At 38.6% G+C, this 24,837-nt stretch overlaps 1 protein-coding gene and 1 long non-coding RNA gene across 2 annotated transcripts; both read left to right on the top strand.

Annotated features, from left to right (window-relative positions):
- Nucleotides 1-1,811: 1,811 nt before the first annotated feature.
- On the top strand, nt 1,812-3,158 carry LOC127636150 (uncharacterized). The gene is made up of 2 exons (XM_052116569.1): nt 1,812-1,835; nt 2,276-3,158. The coding sequence occupies exon 2, from the start codon at nt 2,285-2,287 to the stop codon at nt 3,056-3,058; it is 774 nt and encodes a 257-aa protein (XP_051972529.1). The 5' UTR covers nt 1,812-1,835; nt 2,276-2,284; the 3' UTR covers nt 3,059-3,158.
- Nucleotides 3,159-7,976: 4,818 nt separating this feature from the next.
- LOC127636155 (uncharacterized) lies at nt 7,977-9,098 on the top strand. Its single transcript, XR_007969556.1, has 4 exons — nt 7,977-8,116; nt 8,190-8,433; nt 8,588-8,716; nt 8,961-9,098. It is a non-coding gene; the product is annotated as an uncharacterized LOC127636155 (long non-coding RNA).
- The last annotated feature ends 15,739 nt before the right edge of the window (nt 9,099-24,837 follow it).

The raw sequence follows: 24,837 nt of genomic DNA, 5'->3' as shown, positions 1-24,837 counted from the left end.
TTCTCGTTCCCAAAGCGTTAAATCAGCGCATCATCAAAGTGTAGGTTTTCATAAGGGAACGTTTCAGGTTACTTAACTGTAACCACTGTTCCCTGAAAAAGCAGAACAAGATGCTGCACTTCATTGCAGCATTGAGGATGCCCCAGGACTGCTCTTCAGACAAAAATTCCTGACAATGCACCTGTGATCGATGTCACCAGCAGAGGCAATTGCACACATATTCACAGCTGGTCACGCCTAAAAGATGTTCCCAAAGCGCTAAATCAGTGCAGCAACTCGTTCCACTTTATCTGGGAACAGGAGTCACAGTTAAGTAACCCGAAACATTACAACAGTAACCATGACGTTTCTTTTCTCCTCAGATTTTCTTATATTTAAATTGGGAGGCATCAAGAAAAAAAGTTGTGAACCCCTCACTGTAAAACAATGTCACCTACTTCAGCTTACAAATTTAAGTCAAATCAAATGATTTGTTCAAGTCATTTCAACTCATTATTTTAAGTTTATTTTAATATCTCATTGTAAGTGGAAATGACTAAACAGTGTTAGCTGTTTCAACTTAGCAAAAATAGATACATTTCTAATGTGCATTCTGTTAACTTGTCCTGATAAGTGGTTTCAACTTATCTATTTCAGTTAAAAGTAAGTCTTAACATTACTTTTCTAGTTATAACACATTTTTTGTGTTTTAAAGTAAAGATCATAGTTAGAAAATCAATAACAACTTTTTGATGAAACGTCTAGATTTTATTTTCCTTTAAGTGAGTATATGTGCATGTGAGTGTATTATTATTGTAACGATTACCCTGTCTTGTTTCTCTGTTGCCCTTTTGTTTACCATTTGTTGTCACTTTTGCATTTCTCAGTTTTCACTTTAGTCCCTTATGTAATTCCATAGTCTCTTTGTTAGCGTTCGTGTTTTCCTCTGTTCATTGTTTTCACCTGCCCTTGTTAATTTGCCTTTGGTTTCTGTTAATCACATTGTTATCTTGTTTGAGTTCTGTTCTTTCATTGGTCCCTTTTTCCCTGTCTGTGTATTTATACCCCGTGTCTTTGTTCAGTCTTTGTCAATCGTTGTTTGATGTTAACCCGGTGTATCTTTCCCTCCCGAGTTCCGTGTCAACCCTGATCAGCTTTCTCGAGTTTATGTTTCATTTCCCCATCGTGGGCTGTTACTTTGTGTTTTTCCTTTGTACTTTATCAAATAAAGTTTAAACTGCGTTTGGATCCGCACCTCCTCGTCTGCCTCGTTGCTCAAACGTTACAATTATATCTGTATTTGCTTATAAATTGTTGATAACAAGAGCACAACAGTAGCAACTTTCATAACAAACAGGCATATGTTGTGTATGTACGTATTGTGAGTGTATGTGTTTGAGTAAATGCAATAAGTGTGTTTTACATACATGTGTTGAGTGCATAGAGAAAATCTAAAAACCTTTTACACAGCAGGAAATATTCCAAGATGGGAAACTGAATAATATTAATAAGAACAACAACAACAATAATAAGTTAGTTAGTGTGTATGTGAGTGTTTGACAATACAAATTTAGGTCAACATAAGTCTGATAACATTTGAAAATTAAAAGGTACTACTCAACCATTTGGTAGACCACACTTTAAGTCACGATATTTTATTGAAAAATGCATCAAGCTTAACTCAACCTGAATGAGCCATCTCTACCGTTTGGTGTAGTTGTGCAATGCTAAAAAAAATCCACTAGATGATACTGTGTCTATGAGCAGCATGCCTTTTCAGTGTTCCTTCAAACAGCACATGACGCGGCGAAAATTTACTCATCCTTTGATGACGCATATCGGCGGGACTTTTAAAGGTAAGACTATATTATCGTTTCGGAGAGTTGTTAAACAGAATTATGTAACTTAATTAAACAAAAATAAGTCTTGTAAGGGTCAAATAATTTTTTCAAAACATGCTCAACCAAACGGTTGAGTTGTCATTTTATGGTAGAGAAGCTAGCTAATGTTGGTAAAATGAGCTATTTACAATGAACAAAAGGGTTAGTGTTGTTAAAATGATTAATTTAATATTATTCAATTACATATTTGTTGAAAAATATTTGATCAATATAATTTTTTCACCATTTCTGTACTGTATATGGTAAATATCAAGAATAAATTTGAAGAATTAATACCAATTGTGGTGTTACTATTAATTTCATTATTTAAAATTGACTCTGTTTGTGTATTACTATATGACTAGCATTGTAAGAGTACATGGTTTGTAATAAAAATTGTTTTCTTTATGTTTTAGACATAATAGATGGACGTTAAATCATTTTACGGTTCAAGACCACGCACTTTTCTGGCCCTTGTGCCAGAAAATCCTGAGGACTCAGATGCGGATCTGAGTGATGATGACCCCGTAGATGATCCAGATTATCTGCCCACACCAGCAGAAGAGAGTGGGGACACTTCTTTTGATTCATTGGATGAGGAGGAGGTTGCCTCAACAAGTTCATCCTCTAAACCACCGTCCAAAAAGAAGATGAGAATGGGGAAAAACTCCCTGAAAACTGTTTCTTTGGCAGAGCTACAGGACACACCTGAACCATCACCCCCAGATGGAAAGGAAGGCAGAAGAAGATTGTGGAGGCATGAAGACATTGAGACATTCCAGGTTCCAGACTCAAGTTTTAACCTCCTAGTCCTAGACCTCTGCATCTCAAATGCCTGGCTTGTCTACAAGCGGGACTGCAGCCTCCTGAATGAAGCACTGCTGCCTCTCAAAAAGTTCCGTCTGGCAGTCGCACACACTTTGGCTAAAGTCAACAAGCCAGCATCCAAAGTTGGCCGACCTTCATCATCCTCTCCGCCACAGATGTCATCAAACAAAAAGTCCAATACCCCAAGACCCTCCCACCCACAACCAGATGTACAATATGACAACTTCGGACATTTGCCACTACACTCTAACAAGCGGGGGCGATGCAACCTCTGTCCAAAGGGAGTGTCGAGATGGAAATGCCAGAAATGTCATGTTTTCCTGTGTATGAATGCAAAGCAGGAATGCTTTGCAGCATACCATCAGAAATGAATGGCCAAAGGCAAAATAAGTGCTGTTGCACCGCTGCTGTTGCACCCCTGACCAAAACCATTAGTGCAGTTGCACAACAGGTCAAAACCCATTTGTGCTGTTGCACGACCACCAAAACCAATTTGTGCTGTTGCATGACTACCAAAACCAATTTGTGCTGTTGCATGACTACCAAAAATATTTGTTGTATTTGTTTAAATAGTCTTTAAAACTCGACAAAAAAGACCTTACTGCAAGAAATTGCACTTAATATTACTTGTTCTGAATGTTGTTCTTTTATTATGAACAGACGTCTCAACCGTTTGGTAGGGGACTGTATCTAAAATACTGAAGGGTCTAATTTAAAAAAAAATATTGATTGTTGTTATTGTTATCATAATTGAATAAAAAATGCAACGAAATAATTTTTCCTTTGCTTTTTTTCATGGTGCGTACCTTAAAGGGTTAAAGCTCGAAACACAGTATATTCCCAATATCAAGACATATTGACTTCTCCAGTACATGCTTGTTCTAGAAGTTGTACGTCAAGAGTTTGTCTCTTAAAATCTGTACCCGTGCAGAATCTTGGTCTGCTTTGATCTTCATCACCACTCTCTGTAAAAACTCAAGAGTACTTCATAGCTGCTGGGTACTCAAGGTTTACACAATAGATGCTGCCCATAAGGCCTGGTACATCATTGAGGTCTCCTCCATCACAACTGCCACATTGAAAACCTCCTCTGGAAGGGCGTCCTCTAGTGTCAGGATGCTGACTCGCATTCCCTTCATGGCCACATCTAGCGTCTCACCATGAGCCTTCAAAATCAGGAGAAACCAACCAAACACACAAAAAAACATTATGTCAGTGACTATTTTTGGTGTTTAAAGAAGTTATTGTATAAGGAGAATTAAAAATGTTGTCATCAGTAATTTGACTCACATTAATCTACAATGAGTTCATTAGAAACATCAACAAATTTAACAATCCTAACAATTATTCACCATCCTTCCATTTATAAACATTAGGGGTGTAAAATTATTAATGCAAAATGATTGATTTGATAAAAGTGTTTAACAGCATCATTGTTTGTCTGCGAAATAGTCACAATTTTGACCACAAATATAAAAACATTTATTTTAATTGTAACTCAATGTTTTATCCAGGCACCAGAGGTACAACTATAGCATACAATTATTATGTTCTTGTTTTTGTTTTAGTAATAATTTTAGCAGATGATCACACACAGACAGACACGGATCCTCCGATTGGAGCTTGTGCTTCATGCTGCCCAAAACAACTCCTGTAAGAAACAGTCCACAAGTCCCTCAGTGATGCTCATTTCATTACAGTCATTGTCAAAGTGTGTGTTCATTACACAATCTGTTATCAACATTTATACATGAAGATCACATCTGATTCACAGGCGGTTTTTCCAGCAGCTGATGTTCACTGTGGATTTGAACTAATCGTTGCCTCGTCGTGTGTTTTCGGGTGATTCTCTGAATTGGGTGCCCTTCAAGCCCCCCAAACTTTCTTCAAAGATTTTCAATTGAAGGAAATCACAAAATGCATTTTAACACTGTCAATTAATAGAACCAGGTGCCTTTGCATTATAATGCAATACAATTGCTTTTTAAAAAATTTAATTTAAAGATAATGGGTTTCCTAATTAGTAGACAACAAGCATGTTTGCATGTCCTCACTGACCATCATTACATTTTCATTGAATATCAAACAAATAAAAAGTGCAATTAATACCAAAATGTTGCTGCTAATATAATAATATGTTGATCTACTTTAACTAAAATATACATATATATATAAAAATGCATTCATTATATATGAAATTGCAATATTTATACGAGTCCTCCAGTTTGTTTTCAACCCCGTCACGCCAAACTATTTACCCCCCTATAAAAATAATGGATCAATCCCTGTGGCATCCCATCCAGGAAGTGACATCACACAAGTCTCTTGAAGAACATGCTGCAAAGAAAGGCAAGTGTCAGTATCATTTCTTACCTATATTTCATGTTTTTCACTGTCAGATTAAGATTGTCAGGCTCAACATTTCAACTCTGTTGTATGACTAAATGATAGTAAACAACGGTTTAAGAAGAATTAAATAATAGTTTTGCAAAACATAAAAATTTTATGATGTCCTAAATGCCATGTGGTGCTACTGTCTTAGCTGAGTATGGAGTTACAGCTACTGTTAGCCAAAAACTTCAACCCCGTCACATTTTTTATTATAACAGGGTTGAATCGTTGTGACAGGGTTTAATGTTTGACACTTCTTAGCAGATTACTCAATTGTAGACTTGTTGTATTGTGATGTGAACTATCAGAAATAATCAATTTTGCTATTTTAGGTTCAATATTTTCAGACATCCCAATGGCAAAAACAGCAGCAGACAGGCAAAGACAGTACAGAGCAAGAAGGGATGCAGACGCAGAGAGAAGGGAAAAATATCTCAGGAGTGAGCGTGAAAGGTGGAAAAGGGACACAGAGGCAGGGAAAAAGAAAAAAATAAGCAATCTGGGTGACAGAGCTAAACGACATAAGCGAAAGATGTGGAGGGATGCTAATAAAAGACAGAAGAAGAGGGAAGCTTTGAGGAATATCGACACCCCTCCACAAAGTCCTGATAATCAAAATGCAGAGCAACCTAGATTTGGGTCCTCGAGGTCAGTTGTAAGGAGTTAATTTAGATTAGATGAAGTGTAAGTTAGTGTGTGTTAGAGAGAGTAAGTATACTGTAAGTGTATATAGGGGTTTGTCCATGTGAGATTTTAAATGTTGGCTCCAGTTTTGGTAATTATTTATTATAATAAATAATATTTTTGTTTTGTTTCAGGCAACATTTGGAGGGAAAGAAACAATCCCGAAGAGCAAGATACAAACTGCACAAAGAGATAGCACAACTCCAACATGCACTCAAAAAGGAGAGGAAATTTAAAGAAAAGAAGACCAACACATCAATCAAGTTGTTCTTTGTCAATTGTGATACTGTTGAGCAGGCACTTGAGAGGATGCCATCAAACCTACCAGCAGTCCCAGCAACCCTGAGGATACATCAGGTGGTAACTCTTGCTCCAGGAGAGATACTGTCTCGTGATGTCAGCTGTATGTGCTCGACCCAGAAGCAGTTACAATGCGAGTGTTGGAACACAAATCATTTCAGCTTTGTTAAGAAGGTGCCAGATGCTGTGTCACAGAGGCAGACACGAATCCATTGGGAAGACCCAGAGGTGCTAGGGCAGTGGTGTGTGCTCACATATGATAAAGATTTGTTCCCAGGAATCATACTTGCGATGGATGAAACGCATGTGCAAGTAAAATGCATGCACCGTGTCGGGCCAAACAGGTTCTTTTGGCCTGGATGTGCTTTGGTATGTTTTTGATGATGTGCTTGAGCTCATCCCACCTCCTAAGCCAGTGACATCACGGCACATGGAAATTCAAAAAGATGTTTGGGCCAGGCTTTCTGAATAAAGAATGAATTAATGGACATCTTACAGTCCTGTTTTCACAGTTCAATGTTAAGCACTAAAAACAAGTTTTAATCAAAATGAGATCCCAGCAAGGTAGTTTTCCATAGCCTATGCTGTTTTTATAAGGGATGTTTTGGACCAAATGGAAAGATCGATTGATGTTTGTGATTAATTAATGCTTAATGCTTTTGATTTAATGTTAAATACTTACTCAAATGTTTGTTTGTTTTTGCCAACTTTAATAAAATAAAATGTTATTGAATGTGATATCATTCATTTTACAGGTAAGAAATCCATACAATATTGAAATAATGATCATCACTTCAACCCTGTTATCATTTTCAACCCTGTTATGCTGAGTTCAACCCTGTTATTTGATAGTTTTTATTAATATTTTCGTGATAAGAAGACAAATTAGGTCAATGTTTGTTTTGCTGTGTGTGGAATTTACAGGACAGTCGGAAAAAACATGAAAGCCTGATTAAATCCTAATGTTAATGCATATTTTGTGATAAGATATGAAGACTCAGGGTGAATGTGAGTGGTTTCATATGTTGTTTGTAACTAAAACATGCAGGACCAACATGCCAGTTTGGGGTAGAGTTATTTTTAAATATGGTAGAGTTGATCCTCCATACTAACGGAGATGTGGTATTTTATCCAGATACTAGTGCTGGTAAAACAGAATTGTGACCAAATTCCAGAACAGATATGGTAATTGCATATATGGCTTTTTAGGTAACCAAAGGCATGGCAGTTGTGCATGGCTATATTGCCATGTGTGTTATGACCATTACTGACTAACTGATGATATAATGATTCCCCTCAAGTGAGTTACAGGGTGACAGGACCCAAAACAGGGAGAGGGAAAGTGGGACAGGGACAGCCAGTGCCTCGGCCTCAGCATCAGCCTCACATGACCCAGGGCTAGATGTGGATGAGGGTAGAGTTTCTGTACTTTTAAAGAGTAGTGAAGTTTTATGTTCTTTATTTGTTTTGGAAGTATTTCATGCGAAAATGCAAAAACTATTTTGTTCTTGAAATATTTTGAATGCTACCACTGTAGTTGGTCTGCTAATTTCTGTCATTCCAACTCAGCAGGAGCAGCAAGTGCCACTGGAAACCCACCTACAGAGGCCACCATTGATGGTAAGTACATTGCTATAAGGCATGGTAGAGCTAATCATTAAAATCATTGGTCCTGCTTGTTTTAGTTACAAACAACATATGGAGCCCCTCACATTCACCCTGAGTCTCATGGACTCTGAAGAAGAGAGACACAGAGCGATCATCTCATTATACAAGAGGCCCAGGGTAGAGTGGGCAAGGCCCCTAACTTGCAGATTGATTGGTGAAATTTTTTTACTATTCCTGCAAATACATAGATATGTGAATTTATTATGTTAGGTCTGTGCAGCTGTGACTTAGATGGTGTAGTTTTTCCAAAAACCTGTGGTGTAACTTATGATAAAAGCACATTTTTGACTTAGGTGACTCTGCTATTGGTGAAGGCGTAAAACGGCATGTGCTGTCCACTGTGATGGGAGCCGTCCAGAGTGGTTTCCTTCTGGATGAAAAAAAAGGTATGTCACAATATATTTGGCTTGCATACAGAAGAATGTCTGTGTCTGTTATTTGACAGTTTCTCCTCTAAAGGGAGAGTGCTTCTCTTCGAGGGAGAGAGTGACCACCTTATTCCCTCAACAAGTCAGGAGCTCCTGGAGGGTGATTTATTTGTGACTGCAGGAAGGATGGTTGGTCATTCATTCTTGAATGGGGGCCCATGTCACACTGGCCTAAGCACAGCAATCATCCATGTAATTTTGGCGACAGTCCAGAGATGGCAACCATATCCCTGTCAGACTGTGTGGATCAGGATGTCCGGGATGTCTTGGCACTGGTCTGGATTAACATGTTTTATTTATATAATGTAGTGTTTCCTAACCGCACTATTATCAAATTGTTGTAAAAATGTATTGCCAAGCACCTACTTTTTTGATTGCCTATATTACAAATATTGTATTTGGCTCTTCTGTGCTGATGTCACTGATCAGTTGAAAGGAACCAAGGACCTGTCAGAAGAAGACAAATCCCAGATTTTCTCTGTGACACTGCCCTGGGACCTGCATGGTGTCACACTGAACAACAAGTGGTGAATGAGGGAGAAAATACTGCTCCATGCTGTAAGCTATCTATGATTATGGTCCTTGTAATTTGGCCTGTTCTTAAAGAGACAATAGCATGCTTTTTTTCAGTTAAAGCCCAAAGTACAAACCAGAGGGAGTAGCACTGAGCTAGTCAGTAGGGGATTCAAAAGGAGCCCTAACATTGTTTCAGACTATGGATGAATAGAGATGAATGAGTTTTGGAATATAAAGCATGTAAATGTATTCTAGTAGACCCCACTGATTTTGTTTAATTTTACAGGTTCTTGGACGGACGACCCAGCAGGTTAAACAAATCCGACAAGGCCTGAAAGACACGGGTGTCTGGGAGTTTTTTTAGCTCCAGGCCAGATGCTGTGCAAGTCCTATTCCCAAGGGCCTGCAATGCAGAGATCACGCCACAAGTAATGCAAATACATTTGTTATATTTAATTACTTTTTTTCCATTTATGTGCATGTTGCATCTTAGTTTATAAGGTATCTGTCAAAATCTATCAGGGTATAGAAACATAATTTCATACGGGGCCGGATATAGGCATGGGCAAGGAGGGGCAATGCCCCCCCAAATGCCGTGACTGCCCCCCCAAACGTGATGGCATGCAAAGATCCCAAATTTAAAAAATATTTCAAGAAAAATGGTCAGAGTGAGCGCTCTCTGCTCTCTATCCCTCATTCAAAGTAGCTACTGATTGGTAGATGCATAGGGAGGGCATGGCCGCTTCACCGGCTTGTGGTGAACCTGCTGAGCTTCACGTCTCAGTCAGTCACTGCAGAGCGGAGCAGGCAGACACACTGTCGTCAGCTGAGCTCAGCCCCTGTTTTGAGTTTCCTTCGCGTCAGTCACTGAAATTATTTGGTTACTCTTTCTGTAAGCGTGTTCTCATTCCTCCATATCTCTCTATCGCTATCTCTTGTAATTTGCACCGAGTGACTAGTCGAGTATCGCCGATTTCTGGTTGCTAAAGCTAGCACTGGCAGCAGCAACGAGGCTGCTAGGGCATTAGCTGCAGCAGAGACCGAATCCCCCGTCGTTCCCAGCCCATCCCTGGCTGTTGCGGATGAATACAACATAGGCTTAAACACTGAAGCACCGTCACAACCCATAGCTCTGGTTTTCCCCAAATGTAATTTTGGCAAGAGCTCCCGCTCATTCTGCCCAGGTTGGTATCGTGGGAGACCATGGCTCGAATATTCAGCAAAGCTTGATGCGTGCTTTTGTTTCCCGTGTCAGAAATTTGGGGGGAACAATGATAGGGATTTGGTTTTCACAAAACAAGGATTTACTAATTGGAAAACTGCATTGGAAGAGGACAAGGGATTCTCAAAGCACGCATCAAGTCAATGCCACATAAAAAATGCAAAAGCCTGGTCTGAAATGTCCCAAAGAGAGGCCACAGGGGAGACCATTTGTAATTTAATAGGGCCCACACAAATGGAAAAAAATAGGTATTATATTAAAACAATTGGAGAAGTAGTTCAGTTCCTAGCAGTAAATGAACTTCCACTTCGTGGCAGTGTGGAAAGTTCAAATGATGATGATTTCTCTGCAGGACTGTTCTTAAAAATGGTTGACTACACACTGGCAAAGGACCCCAAATTTAATGAAATTAACAAACACATCCCACCAAATGCAAAATACACCTCTCACAACATACAAAATGAAATTATTGAAACACTGGCCAAAATGGTATTAAATCAGATAAAAGGTAATTATGACAAAGCAGATTATGCTGGGTTTTGCATCAAAAGTGACGGAACGAGGGACAGATGTAATGTGGAGAATCTGTCAATCATGGTTAGATTTGTCTGTAAAGGCATTCCAGAGGAACACCTGATTGGCCTGCTTGACCTCAGTCAGTTAAATGCTGAATTTATTACCACACAAATTCTTGAGCATCTTTCTGACTCAGGCTATAGTGCAGCTGAAATTATCAGTCAGTGCTATGATGGAGCTTCTGTCATGAGTGGGGTCAGGGGTGGGGTTCAGGCCTTATTGCAAAAGAAGGTAGGGAAGGATATTCCTTATATCCACTGCTATAACCACCAGCTGCACTTGGCCGTGGTCCATGCAATGCAAGGAGAGCCGTGTGCAAAAATCTTTTTTGATCTATCAGGATCACTGCACTCTTTTTTTCACCGTCATTATGTGTCACAGAACTATAATGTTCCCTCCCTTAAATGACTGTTGGAGATCAGGTGGACAAGCCACCATGATGTGACCAAGTGTCTTATGGAGAATCAGGATGCTATTCTGAGTATCCTGTCAGAGGTTACAGAGGACAGAGCCACTGCTGTTGATATCTGTACAGAGGCATCAGGGCTGTTGATGATGTTAAGGAGGCATCATTTCTTTGAAATAGGAAAATTCATCCTCAAAGTTCTGGGTTCCTTGAAGTCTGCAAATGCTATGCTGCAGGCTCATTCTGTTGACCTGTGCTGTGCTTCAGAAGTAGTCAGTGCATCTCTGCAGGCTCTGAAGCAGATGAGAGATGAGGAGAGTGAGACATTAACCAGCATGCCTGCACCAGCTGCTAAAAGAAAAAGAACAATGGGCTCACTGCTCGTAGGTAGCGTTGTTACGTCCACTGTAGGCCATGCAGAAGACTCCATGACTCCTAGCCAGACTCTGAAGAGAGCTCTTCTCAACATTTTGGACATCGCGATTGTAGAGATGGAGACAAGATTCTCCAAAAGCAATCTGGATCTCATGAAAGCAGTTAATTGCCTTCAACCACAATCTCCCTCTTTTCTGGATGTTGCCATGTTAAGTCCTCTGCAAAAAATGGCAAAAAGTGACAGTGACAAACTTTCCAATGAGATTCTTGTCGCAAAAATAATGTTGGAAAAAGAATTCAAAAAGACTAATGATGATGAGAACGTAGAGTTTGTAGACCTCTCCACCATTTGCACATATCTACACAGGTATAAGAATGCCTTTCCTCAGCTCCATCGCATGTATGTGACCTCACTTGTGATTGGAATATCATCTGCATCATGCGAGAGCTCTTTCTCCACTTTGTCTCGTGTTCTTACCCCCTTCCGCCGGACTATGCTACATGAGAGAAAAATAAATTTAGTTATTCTGGCTCACGAGAAGGCTATAACAACAGGTCTAGATATGGACGCATTTGTTAGGACTTTTGCACAGAAAAGCAGACGACTGATGCTATAATGACTGATATAAGCCATGCTGTGTACAGAGCTAAAGAAATGAAAACAAAAAAAAAAACAAAAAAGAAATAAAAAAGATTGAAATAAAAAACGAAAGGACAGACAGACAGGAAGACAAACAGACAGACAGACAGACAGATAAAAAAAAAAAAGAAAAAAAAAAAGATAAATGCAGCCTCAACAGGGCACAAGCCAGTGTCCTATTTGTGCCGGTCCCAAGCCCGGGTAAATGCAGAGGGTAGTGTCAGGAAGGGCATCCAACATAAAACCTATAAGACAAATCAAATGGATCAAAGGAGCTGATAGATTAGAGCTGGGCGATATAGGATTTTTTCATTTCACGCCATATCGATATATATCACAATATAAATCAAATCACTATATTTGTCAAATTTAAATGTTCCGTTAAATTACTTGCCCCCCCTGATATTCTACCTGCACCCCCTAGTGGGGCTGGCTGAATCCGGCCCTGATTTCATATAAGTAACTAATTTATTAAATGTTTGGTAGATGATTCTGGACAATATCAACTGGCCAAGGGACGAGGACATCGATGAGGACATCGTCAGCCTGGAGGACCATTGCAGAGTAATGACCTTCCTCCGGAAATTTATAGAGGATGGTACGTTGCCTTTGTTCTGGAGTAAGACTCGCTCTATGTAGTGTGTGAGTGTCAGTGTGTGTGTGTATCGAATTTTTTTCCCCTGTGTGTATTTTTGTAAGGTACTCCGGAAGTCCTGAAGACTTTGCTCACATTCTGGACAGGTTGGGGTGTTGTTTCCTCAAACTTGGAGGTGGAAATCATCAATTGTGCCCTACCACAGTCATCAACTTGTTTTTTGACTCTGAAGCTGTCAAAGAATACAACAAACTATGAAGACTTTGTTCATGACCTGATGGCAAGCATATCCTCCTCCTACTCTGGATTCGGTCAGATTTGAGCACTGATACAGACACATCAGTCTGTCAGATTTGAGCACCGATGTAGACAAAGGTTCAGATCTCATTTAGTTGTATCTGTTCACAAGCACTGATAGAGACAGCGACAAATCATTCTCTTCATTTAGTTGTATGGGGTCACAATATTCATAGGTTAAGACAGAAACTTGTTAATCCCAGAACCCCCAACATTTGATGTGCATTGTTTTTGATTCAGCCGTTGTTAACTAAATGTTTTGATGGATACCAGACCACTCTGTTTGAGGCACCTTGCTTGTGCATGCATGCTCACAAGGCATAATTGTTAATAAAAACATTCGGCAAATGAATTACTGACTTAAGTTCTTTTTTTGAAGCTCAACACACTTAGTCATCAATAAATTGGTGAGACAATTTCAAATGTGAGTAACATAAATTAAGCAAATATGAGAACTGCCTTATACTTTAAAGACCCTTCTATTCAGCTATGGTTTTGGAACACATACAAAATCAAATGTGCCATTAGTTATGGTCATTAGCACCAAATGTTAACAATCCGCAATTAACTTCAATTTAAATGTCTGAACATACTACAAGTCAAACATTAGATTTTTAAACCTCTCCAAATATGTCTGTCTGTGTGGTAATTGCTTCACTGTAAACATTCAGAACACTGGAAAAAGGTCCTTGTGGATCTGGCAGTCTTTGCAATTCCACTTCAGTCAAGGGCTGTGAAACCTGAACTTCGGGCACTGGCACTCCTTCAGGGTGGTGACCATGTGGACTTTCCCAGTCAATGCCATAGTCCATGTCAACCTAAAAGAGATTTGCAATCAATTTAAGAAGTATGTAACTGTCAATTGAGGGTCATGTTGTCGATAAAGAAGGATAGACAGACAGTGGGGGAAAATACTTTAACGCTTGCCCTGTTCAGGTAGATCTTTTTCAAACAATCACTGATAAACCCTTAATTCTAATTGCAAGAACAAAAATGTGCAAGTCTAGTGAAATTTAAGGACTAATTTTAACCAATGGTTTAAACAAACTTAAACATTAATCATTGTGCTTTGTAATAGTGCTGCAATGATTAATTAACTCTAATAGGAGTTAACATTCAACAGACATTTGACAATAAGAATATTTAAGAGAATACATTATGTACATAGGCTACATTGGAAATGAAAGATAAAAAGTTGATCTTTATATTAGTGCCATCAATCGCACCTACTGCTTCTGCGAAGCAGGCTATTTGCATCGGATTACAGGGGTGTTGTTGGGAAGTCGATCAAACGCATGACAGTGTGTGAAGCTGTAAGTGGCATAATTGTTTCCATGACAATTTGGACTATTGATGTCCCTTCAATGTAGCTGAAAACGCATTGCTTCATAAAGTCAGTGGTGAGATGACATCCCTCACTAACTTGCTGACAAAGATTATACATGTCTGACCCCGTCTAATTAAGTACGCTACTTCAAATCATTTAGAAACATTCTTCCTCTCCTGAAATATTTGCACGTCTCTGTCTCCACAGTCCATCACAAGCCAAAACTGGCAGCTCCTAACCATCTGAGTGACCTCTGGAGCGGTCTTAAATAAAAGGGAGAGTAAGAGTGATTCTTAGCTTGCCGTTATACTTACGTTTGAAAGTAGGAGTACATTTCATAAATTCTCAGCACTTAAGACTAAAATGGCACTTTGAGAAGCTTGCTAAATACCGGCACAGATCTATGCGTGTTGTAAATACAGTTATGGGCCCTAAGTTAATGGGTGTTCCAAGTCTAAAGTATAACTAAAGCACATTTAATACCATAACCAAGATAAAGGCAAATGTTGGTGGGTCAGCTCAATGCTCCCACACGCCCCCTGATAGCTTTTTGTTCATGCACTTTGACCGTCATTTCAATTAGGCCCTTTGAGTCTTGTGACACAAACCTTGAGATTTGTTTCTACTACAAACCTGGTAGGGATCTTCACCCTCACGCTGGTTTTGAGACCATAGCAGGTGTGGTGACTGATTCCTCTCCGTGCGCAGCCGATGGTGGTTCCAGCCATCTTTGAACAACTGCAGATGTCTGTCAAGTTGTGGAAGAAAGGCCCAGTGCAGTGCATACAGCTGGATCTCATTGTCCGGGTTGAGTAGGCCTTCTGCCTCTAGGTTGCAGAATGTTGTGTAGAACAGATCCAAAACTCCTCCAAAGACATCTCTCCACAATCTCTCTATCCTGGACAAACAGAAAAAATACAAAAACAAGAAATAAAGTCATGAATGACTTGGATGTATAATTATTAAATGTATGACATAAATATCCTCGCATGATGAGCAAATGTCACGAACCCCGCTCCTCTGCCCCATCCCCGCTTCCTCGAGCACGCACACGCGCTCCCCATCGTCCAGCTCACGCGCACGCTCGGCTTCACCGAGCACACACACGCACTCCGCGAGCGTACTCGCTCGCTTCCCGCTCCCTCGCTCCGCCCCCTCGAGCTTCTACGCTCGTTTTGCTCGCTCGAGCTTGCACGCTCGTTTTGCTACTACGAGCTCACATGCTCGTACACTATCTCCCCCCTCGGGCTCACATGCCCGCACCCATCGCCAGAACATTATGACCACCTGCACTCGTCTCAATCACCACGTCATTGTTTGCGCCTGCACTCGCCCCTATATATATCACTGCCCTTTCGTCTCACTCCTGTTGGTTATTGTGTTTAGTTTCCCGTGTCTTTGCCTCCCGCTAGTCTCGTCTAGTTTTGAACTCCTCTTGATTACCCCTTAGCTTGCCAGCTCCTTTGTTCCCCTAGTACCCCTGTCTACTCCCATTGTTAGTTTACCCGCATCTCGATTCTGTTTACCCCGGCTTTGACCCTCGCTCCCCTCGACCACTCTCTTTGGATTTTCCCCTTGCTCTATCTTGATTCCCCGGCTTTTGACCCCACCCTCACCCTGACCATTCTTCACTGGATTTACCCTGTTTGTACTTTTGCCTGCACTGCTAATAAATAAAAGCAGTTTCATCCGACATTGTGACTGTCTCATCTGGTGTGTGTGTGTGTTCGGGTTACAGCAAAATGGACATAGAAGAATAAAGTTTAGGACAAACACTTTTTATACACCATTTAATGTCCACAAAATTAATAAATTACTGTATAGAACCCTTACTACCAATAATTGTAAATAACGATGTTACTAAAGTAATGTAACAGAACTACAACTGAAAAAAATAAGATAACCCAAAGCAGAAGTTTTAAAAAGGCCAATAATGAAAAGTAATTCCACAAATAATAAAAGTGGAACTTGCTACAGTTTTACAAAAGGAAATCACCTCTGGTTGTGTGTGCTTCTTCCTGTTAGATGAGAATTCCTATTTGGGCCTCTGGTGGACACCATGAAGTGGGCCACTTGGACATTCTCTCCTCCTTTATCAGAGCGAACACGTGATGGCACTCCATATACACCGACTGCTTCAAGAAAGCAGTTGCAGACCGTTGATGCACGGTTATTGGTGGCGGCTTTTAAGTACACAATAAGATGGCTGAAGCCGTCAATGCCTCCATGAACCACAAATCGCCATCTGCAATATAAAAAAAATGGCAAAGTGTATTGTAATTTCAAGAACAATGCAAAGTAATTCATAGTAACCTTCAGGAAACACCATTAATGGAAAAGGAAATTAATGTGAAATCCAATCTCACAGTGAGAAAGTGACAGCATGAGTGATGATATTAAATAAATTTAATGTGGATTGCAATAACTAGTTTTAATTGCATTGTGGAAACAGGTGAGCCTGCCTTCAAAGAAAATCAGATGGTAAAATGTACATGAAACCAATATTGCATTATTTTGAATTGTTTTATGATGTATTATTTACAATAGCTCATTCTGACCTTATAAGTTTATGGTTGCCATCAATATGCCACAAACTGTTAGGGGCTGGAACAGAATATCTTCTGCGTCTTGTTGTGTGGAGATGGACAGTGCGCATAGAAACCCCCTCCTGATCAACACGCCTCATTGATTCTTGCACTCGACTTCCTTGAACAACAGGTAAATAGAGATTACAGATTACATATTTGTTACTTTGATTGTCCATAGTACACAAATGGAAATGCTGGGTTAAGCAATGGGCCACATCAAATATCACAATATGTTTGTTAGAACAACTCATTAAAAGAGACTACATTGTGAAGATGATTATTGGTGCTTTAAAAAAATATTGTACATACTGTACTGCACTTGTGATAAACAATCATTTGTAATGTGGTCATGATGACCAAGCAGCTGTAAGCTGAGTCAGTGACAAACACATCGATATTACATAATGCCTACAGTGTTAATTAATGTCATAACCAACACATACTAGCCTTCTTACTTTGGATTTGTATTCCTTGAGCATTCAGATGGCCCAGCATCATCTTATATCCTGTATTAGGATGACATCTGAGGATCTCCCGTACCATGCATCCAACTCACCATTGCATGGACTGGTGGTGGCGTAGTGGCTAAAGCACAGGGCTGTTAATCGGAAGGTCGTTGGTTCAAACCCCACAGCCACCACCATTGTGCCCTTGAGTAAGACACTTAACTCCAGGGAAGTTCCCATATTCATAGAAATCTACCTTGTAGGTGGCCTGTTCAGCAGCATTTGGGAATTTGATGAAATCCTTTTTCAGTTCACATATAGCACTGCAGACTTTGTGTACTATTTTGCACACTGTTGATTCACCTACACCACACAAATCCCCAGTTTCACGATGGAAGGTTCCACATGCCAAAAACCTAAAGGTAATTAATATTTGTAAGGAAGGAGAAATAGGGGTGCCCCTGACTAAGTCACCTGAAAGCTTGGGCTGCAGCAAACCAATTATTTCTGTTGCATTTTCCTTTGACATTTTCTTGACCGTTTCTGTATGTCAGTCATCAAAATCATTTAGTGGGTTGCTCCTGTCTTTCAGCAACCTTCTTTCTGGTCTTGGTGGTGGTCTCTGATTGTCATTGAAATAGTCGAGGTAATCCATTTTCTGCTACTGTGAACGTGAGCCTTGAGGCAAGAAGTTTTTAATCTGAGGTTAAACCTGCTTCTGACCAGGTTTAATTTAAGACTTCATTTAGATCTGAATTAGGTCTAATACTACTTCTAGAAATCTGATTGTTTAAGTCTAGACTAGTGCAAGTCTGAGACTATTGTAATCCATGTGTGAGAAAGCTACTTCAATAAATCAAGGTTTAAAATGACATTTAGTCTACGACTAGGCTTAATCCCCGTACGGGAAACCGGCCCATAGAGACTAACAATCTTGAAAACTTGGTAGAGAAGGTGTGCTGCAACTCTTCCAACAAGAGCTGTATGTACGGGGACTGCAAAGACAAGAGTGTCCCAATTTCCAGTACATATAACAGTATGAACAAAGTGTCTTTCACCCAGTGGGTAACAGAAGATAAAGAGATGGATAAAAAGAAAGAGGAAGAAGAGAGGTCAACTGTCAAGGTCACCATCAAGAAATCTGTGGAGGGGACACAGGAGAACCTCACTGAACTGTTCCACACCTACATACAGCGGTTCAAACAGCATCACTTCAATATCAAGCAGCAGTATGCCTTCTCCCGCGAACTGAAGAGGAACATGTCAGGGGAAGAGGCCTTGATACATATAGACTTTTCAGAAAATTACAGCTGCAAATACAGCTCCCAGATCCAAGCAGTCCACTTTGGGGCTTCACACCAGCAGGCCACAATACATTTTATGATCATATTCAAAGAGCTCATATATTGTCCATAACGGGGTTGAAGACTAATAGTGCCCATATCTTAAAATAATAACCAATAATAATAGGGATTTGATGCCTGAGGTGGGAAAATATATTTTTCTGGAAGTTAAATATGTCATTAATGTTGTGGGGTGTTCAGAAAAGTAATACATATTGGTAAAAAATCTAAAAATGTGTAAGTCCAAATCGTACCGGTTTCGTGGAATGACTCATTTACATTATATTCATGATGTTAGTCAGAGGGGAACTGGCCCCCACAGTGAGTCTGGTTTCTCACAATCGTATTTGATCTAATTACACGATGATGATTCATGGACATTATAGACATTACAGTTTTATCTTCTGTTAATGCAGATCTTCTGTAAAGCTGATTTGAAACGATGTGTGTTGTGAAAGTCCATATACAAATAAAAATGACTTATTTATATAGATGTTAAATGCACTGCAAAAATACTATTCTTAATCTATATTATTCTTTTAGTGTTTTTGGAAGGAATATTCAAACATACTTAAAATATCTTGAGTAGCACAAATGCAGAAGATATTAAGACTTGAACTGTATTTTATCATAAAGTGGAAAAATGGAAAACTATTTGACTTCTCACATGAATCTATTTTGTTTTAAAAATGTTTTAATGGAAAAGGAAACATTGTCAGGTAGTACTAATATGTACTGAGTTAAAGGTTTAGTTTTAAAATATATAAAGTCACATTGAGCTTATTAAATAAAACGATCATTCTACAAATCACAATGCAATGAGTTTTACATCAACTCTTTAACATCTCATCACTAGATGTGACAAATCTTTATTAAATCTGTTGTGGCCCCTCTCACAAAAAACACAAGAAACTTCATGATTTGCGTCCATTGATCGTACTGATAATCTCAGAACTAAATTGACATTGTGGTTTCCATTTTACATGCCCGTGTGGAGCAAATTTAAAAACCAGTGAAATAAAGTCTTTGACATCAGTTTCCTTTAGTGCCTTCAAAGTATTTTGTGCTGCTCCTAGAAACAGAATAAAATAATCTCTGATAAAATAAAAGTAATCTCTGTATGTTAAAAACATAAAATAATATAGTATTTCATGTGAAAATGAAGAGTTAGATTTGAGTATGTTTTATTTAAATCACTATATTTTGGATCCAGAACAATAAAGTTTCAATTCCACAGTGTAAAATACAAAACTGTTGCTTTATAATAACACTAAGATGACAGATATCCAGTTGGGACAAAACTTACCTGTAATTATGTGGCAAATGTTCAAGTTTGTTTTTTTCCCTGCAAACTGTAGACACTCAAAACTTTATTTGATGCAACCTTGCCCACACGGCTGCCCCTGGATTTGCCCCGAGTGATCGAAGTTAGTTCATCTGTAAAAAAATTATATATATATATAATGCTTTTGTCAGATTTCAAGCACACTCTTTTTAACCGAGAAAGGCCACACATACAAAAATAAGATTGGTTCCGTAAAAACGGCTAAAACTTTGGGTTTCGTTGGAAGTGGAGGCCGTGCATAACTTTTGCCAGATTTATTTTCAGATTGAAAGTGGTTTCAACACAACACATTCCCTATCAGACCTGATTGAACTCATCAGTTGACTTTTTGCTTCAAATTCAGAAAGGGGTTTTCAAGATAAGGCAGACAGTGTTGGAGGCCTTCCAGGAAGATGGTAAGGAAACATTGCAAGCGTCCTCTACTGTCTGAATATAATCATATTTTCGCATCATCATATGCATTTCCACCTCATACATTTTACTGTTCATGCTGACTTTCTGTAAAAGGACCTGCTTAATGGTATTTAAAAAAGAATGTTCTGTAAATGTTCTCAGAAAAAACCTCCCTGCAATGTTCTGGGAATGTTGTTTTTTGGTTATAAAGATATAACCTAAAAAAACCAAGAGAGAACGTTCCATATAGGTTCTCTTTAGGTTGTCTCAAAAAAACCTCCCTGCAACATTCTGGGAAGGTTATTTTTTGGTTACAAAAAAGTAACCTACAGGGAACGTTCCTAGAACAAAAAATAACCAAACGGGAACCAGCAGGGAACGTTAGAGAAACGTTATGTGTTTGCTGGGAACTGCATGTCCAGTAGAAACCTTCTTTTTGTAATGGCTTTTTTGTTGAAGGATAAAGAGACACGAAACAAACATCATTCAATAGAGGACAGTCGCAACTTTCACAAACATTCATTTTAATAGTGGTTGAATACGGAACCGCAGGACAAACTTTATATTGGCTTGAGAAAGCCTGAAAGTTTGAAGTAGTTGTAAAAGCTTGAAGGTTTTAAGATTGAAGTTGTTATAAATTTAAATAGTAGTTTTAAATGTTTAAAGTTTATAAGACCATTCAGTCTATCAAAATGATAGATAGACAGATAGATAGACAGATAGACAGACAGACGGATAGTAATAATAATGTTATATTTATATAGTGTCTTACTATAAGTAGCACAGTTTAAAACGAATTAAAGATGGATCATGTTTTAGTTTATTAGTTTTACATAAACTGGAATAATCCCTATAGATGAATACTCTATTAAACATTTAAACATTTATGGAGCATTTAAAAATTTTCTCTGAATAATGTCTTAAACAGATCATTTCTGTAATCGCTGATAAGCTCCAGACGTGCACATCCGATCTGAAATCACAACGTGGACATTTTCATTCATGAGTTTTACACTTTAGAAATATTGACTGCATAAAGCATTAAAGCTTTAAACATACACCAAATTCATGATATAATTTCATTTGAACAAAAACAGAAATAAGTTAACACAAATACACAAATAAATATGATGTCAAACGAATTCAAATCAAACTTTATTTTTTCAACAGCAGATTGTGTATCAGGCCATCAACACTACCACAGTAGATGTGTTCTGGTACAGCGTATACATCCAAATCACTGCGGAGAAGATTGTGTCATTTATTGCATGTGTCATTTATTGCATTTGGCATTTAATGCATGTTTCGTTTATTGCATGTAGCATTTATTACATGTGGCATTTAATGCATATTTCATTTATTGCATGTGTCATTTATTGCATGTGTCATTTAATGCATGTGTCATTTATTGCATTTGGCATTTAATGCATGTGTCATTTATTGCATGTGTCATTTATTGCATGTGTCATTTATTGCATCTGTCATTTAATGCATGTTTCATTTATTGCATGTGTCATTTATTGCATGTGTCATTTAATGCATGTGTCATTTATTGCATCTGTCATTTAATGCATGTGTCATTTATTGCATGTGTCATTTAATGCATGTTTCATTTATTGCATGTGTCATTTAATGCATGTGTCATTTATTGCATCTGTCATTTAATGCATGTGTCATTTATTGCATGTGTCATTTATTGCATGTGTCATTTATTGCATGTGTCATTTATTGCATGTGTCATTTAATGCATGTGTCATTTATTGCATCTGTCATTTAATGCATGTTTCATTTATTGCATGTGTCATTTATTGCATGTGTAATTTAATGCATGTGTCATTTATTGCATTTGGCATTTAATGCATGTGTCATTTATTGCATCTGTCATTTAATGCATGTGCCATTTATTGCATGTGTCATTTAATGCATTTGGCATTTAATGCATGTTTCATTTATTGCATTTGGCATTTAATGCATGTTTCGTTTATTGCATGTAGCATTTATTGCATGTGGCATTTATTGCATTTGGCATTTAATGCATGTTTCATTTATTGCATGTGTCATTTATTGCATGTGTCATTTAATGCATGTTTCATTTATTGCATGTGTCATTTATTGCATGTGTCATTTAATGCATGTGTAATTTATTGCATGTGGCATTTAATGCATGTGCCATTTATTGCATTTGGCATTTAATGCATGTGTCATTTAATGCATGTGTCATTTATTGCATGTGTCATTTATTGCATCTGTCATTTAATGCATGTGTCATTTATTGCATGTGTCATTTATTGCACGTGTCATTTATTGCACGTGGCATTTATTGCATGTGGCATTTAATGCATGTGGCATTTAATGCATGTGGCATTTATTGCATGTGTCATTTAATGCATGTTTCATTTAATGCATGTGTCATTTAATGCATGTTTCATTTATTGCATTTGGCATTTAATGCATGTGTCATTTATTGCACGTGTCCTTTAATGCATGTGTCATTTATTGCATGTGTCATTTAATGCATGTTTCATGTATTGCATTTGGCATTTAATGCATGTGTCATTTATTGCATGTGTCATTTATTGCATGTGGCTTTTAATGCATGTGTCATTTATTGCATGTGGCATTTAATGCATGTGTCATTTATTGCATGTGGCATTTATTGCATGTGGCATTTATTGCATGTGGCATTTATTGCATGTGTCATTTATTGCATTTGGCATTTAATGCATGTTTCATTTATTGCATGTGGCATTTAATGCATGTGGCATTTATTGCATGTGTCATTTATTGCATTTGGCATTTAATGCATGTTTCATTTATTGCATGTGGCATTTAATGCATGTGGCATTTATTGCATGTGTCATTTAATGCATGTGTCATTTATTGCATTTGTCATTTAATGCACGTGGCATTTAATGCATGTTTCATTTAATGCATGTGTCATTTAATGCATGTGTCATTTATTGCATGTGGCATTTAATGCATGTGGCGTTTATTGCATGTGTCATTTAATGCATCTGTCATTTAATGCATGTGGCATTTATTTAGTGAAATCATACTGGCAAAGTGTGTTTTCATATTCGTTTTTGGGAATAAGTGTTTAGTGCATCAGATTTCTCTAGAGAAGTAGCTCATGTGTTGTGCATCATGTACCTTCAGAGTTGTGTAGTTGGATGAGAGAAATTTGCCTTTCCCATTACGCAAAATGCAGGGGTGAAGGTGGGCCAGAACCACTTTGTCTCGTGTAGAGGTCAAACAGTGCCTCATCGCTCCACAGAGACACATCGAGGCGGCTTTGGCCACACTTCAAACACAGATCCAGGATAGGAATGTGTGCTCGAGTCATCCTCACCCCCCACAACTGGAAAGTTAAAGTCCAGTGGTACAATAGTTTCACAGGTGAATTTAATTCCCCAAGTGTTTGTCAGTTCTGGTCTGTATATTATCGGTTGTAATTTTTGTCAATTGTTGAGGTTGTTCCGTGTTGTTCCCTTTACAAAAGGCTTCACTTTGATGTTGCGCTGCTAAGCGCTAGGGGAACAGCTCTTGCTGTGAGCCAAGCTGAAATAATGTGTGAAACACGTCAATGAACATTGACCGGAATTTATAGCCTCGGCTGATGTAATGATTAGATGCACCTGAGGCCAGGCTATAAATGGATACGTCACCAGGTGTCGTCAGAAACTCTTTTTTTCAGAGCGATTCTGTTTCTGTGTGTTTCACACACGCTGTCAAAACTTTCTTTCCTCTGTTAGGAGATATAATCAGTTAGACAGTGTGCAGTGAACATTGTTCTTTTCTCTTCTGTTTGGAAAATATTATATATATATATATTTCTAAAAAAAGAGAGAATGACTGAAAGCAAACGGTGCGTGTTCCCCTCTTCTCGCTCTATAGCTGAAGACGGCACACATCAGTTTTTGCTGTTTGTTTGGGGGTAAGAGCACGCTGCTCTCGCGTTGCAGCAGGGCGGGTGCGAGCACTGCGATTTGCTTTAACAGGCAGAGTGCGTCGTGCTCGCCTCGCTTGCTTCCGGGAGTCAGCACTCACGAAAAGATCGTTCGTGGGGCTCGTGCATGGATTTGGCTGAGGAGCAAGAGACGGGTTGATCCCTTTCTCTCGCTCTCTCCCCAAACTCAGCTGGTCCTTCACATGATCTCGAAGCGCGTTCCGACACTTCTTCGGATCATGAGGTGGATCGCGATTCTCTTCCCGCCTCCGAGCTTTCCGTCCGCGATAAAAAAATCTACGGAGGAATTGCTCGATGTTGTTACTTGTGCGGTTGCCAGATTGGACTGGCCACGCGAAAAAGAGAACCCCAAACGCTCCAAATTAGGGGATAGATTTTATCTTCTAGTCTAAGAAAGGGAACGCCTCATGGGTCCCTTCCCTTTCTTTGATAACCTCCATGAAGAGCTTTTTCGCTCATGGAGAACCCCCAAAAAAAAAAAAATAAATAAAAATATATACAGTATATATATAAAAAATAATATATATATATATATATATATATATATATATATATATATATAATATATATATATATATATATATATATATATATAAAAATATATATATATATATATATATATATATATATATATATATATATT

The sequence above is a fragment of the Xyrauchen texanus genome, chromosome 43 (assembly GCF_025860055.1).
Source record: "Xyrauchen texanus isolate HMW12.3.18 chromosome 43, RBS_HiC_50CHRs, whole genome shotgun sequence".
Classification (NCBI taxonomy): domain Eukaryota; kingdom Metazoa; phylum Chordata; class Actinopteri; order Cypriniformes; family Catostomidae; genus Xyrauchen; species Xyrauchen texanus.
This window is presented reverse-complemented; position numbering and strand designations above follow the sequence as displayed.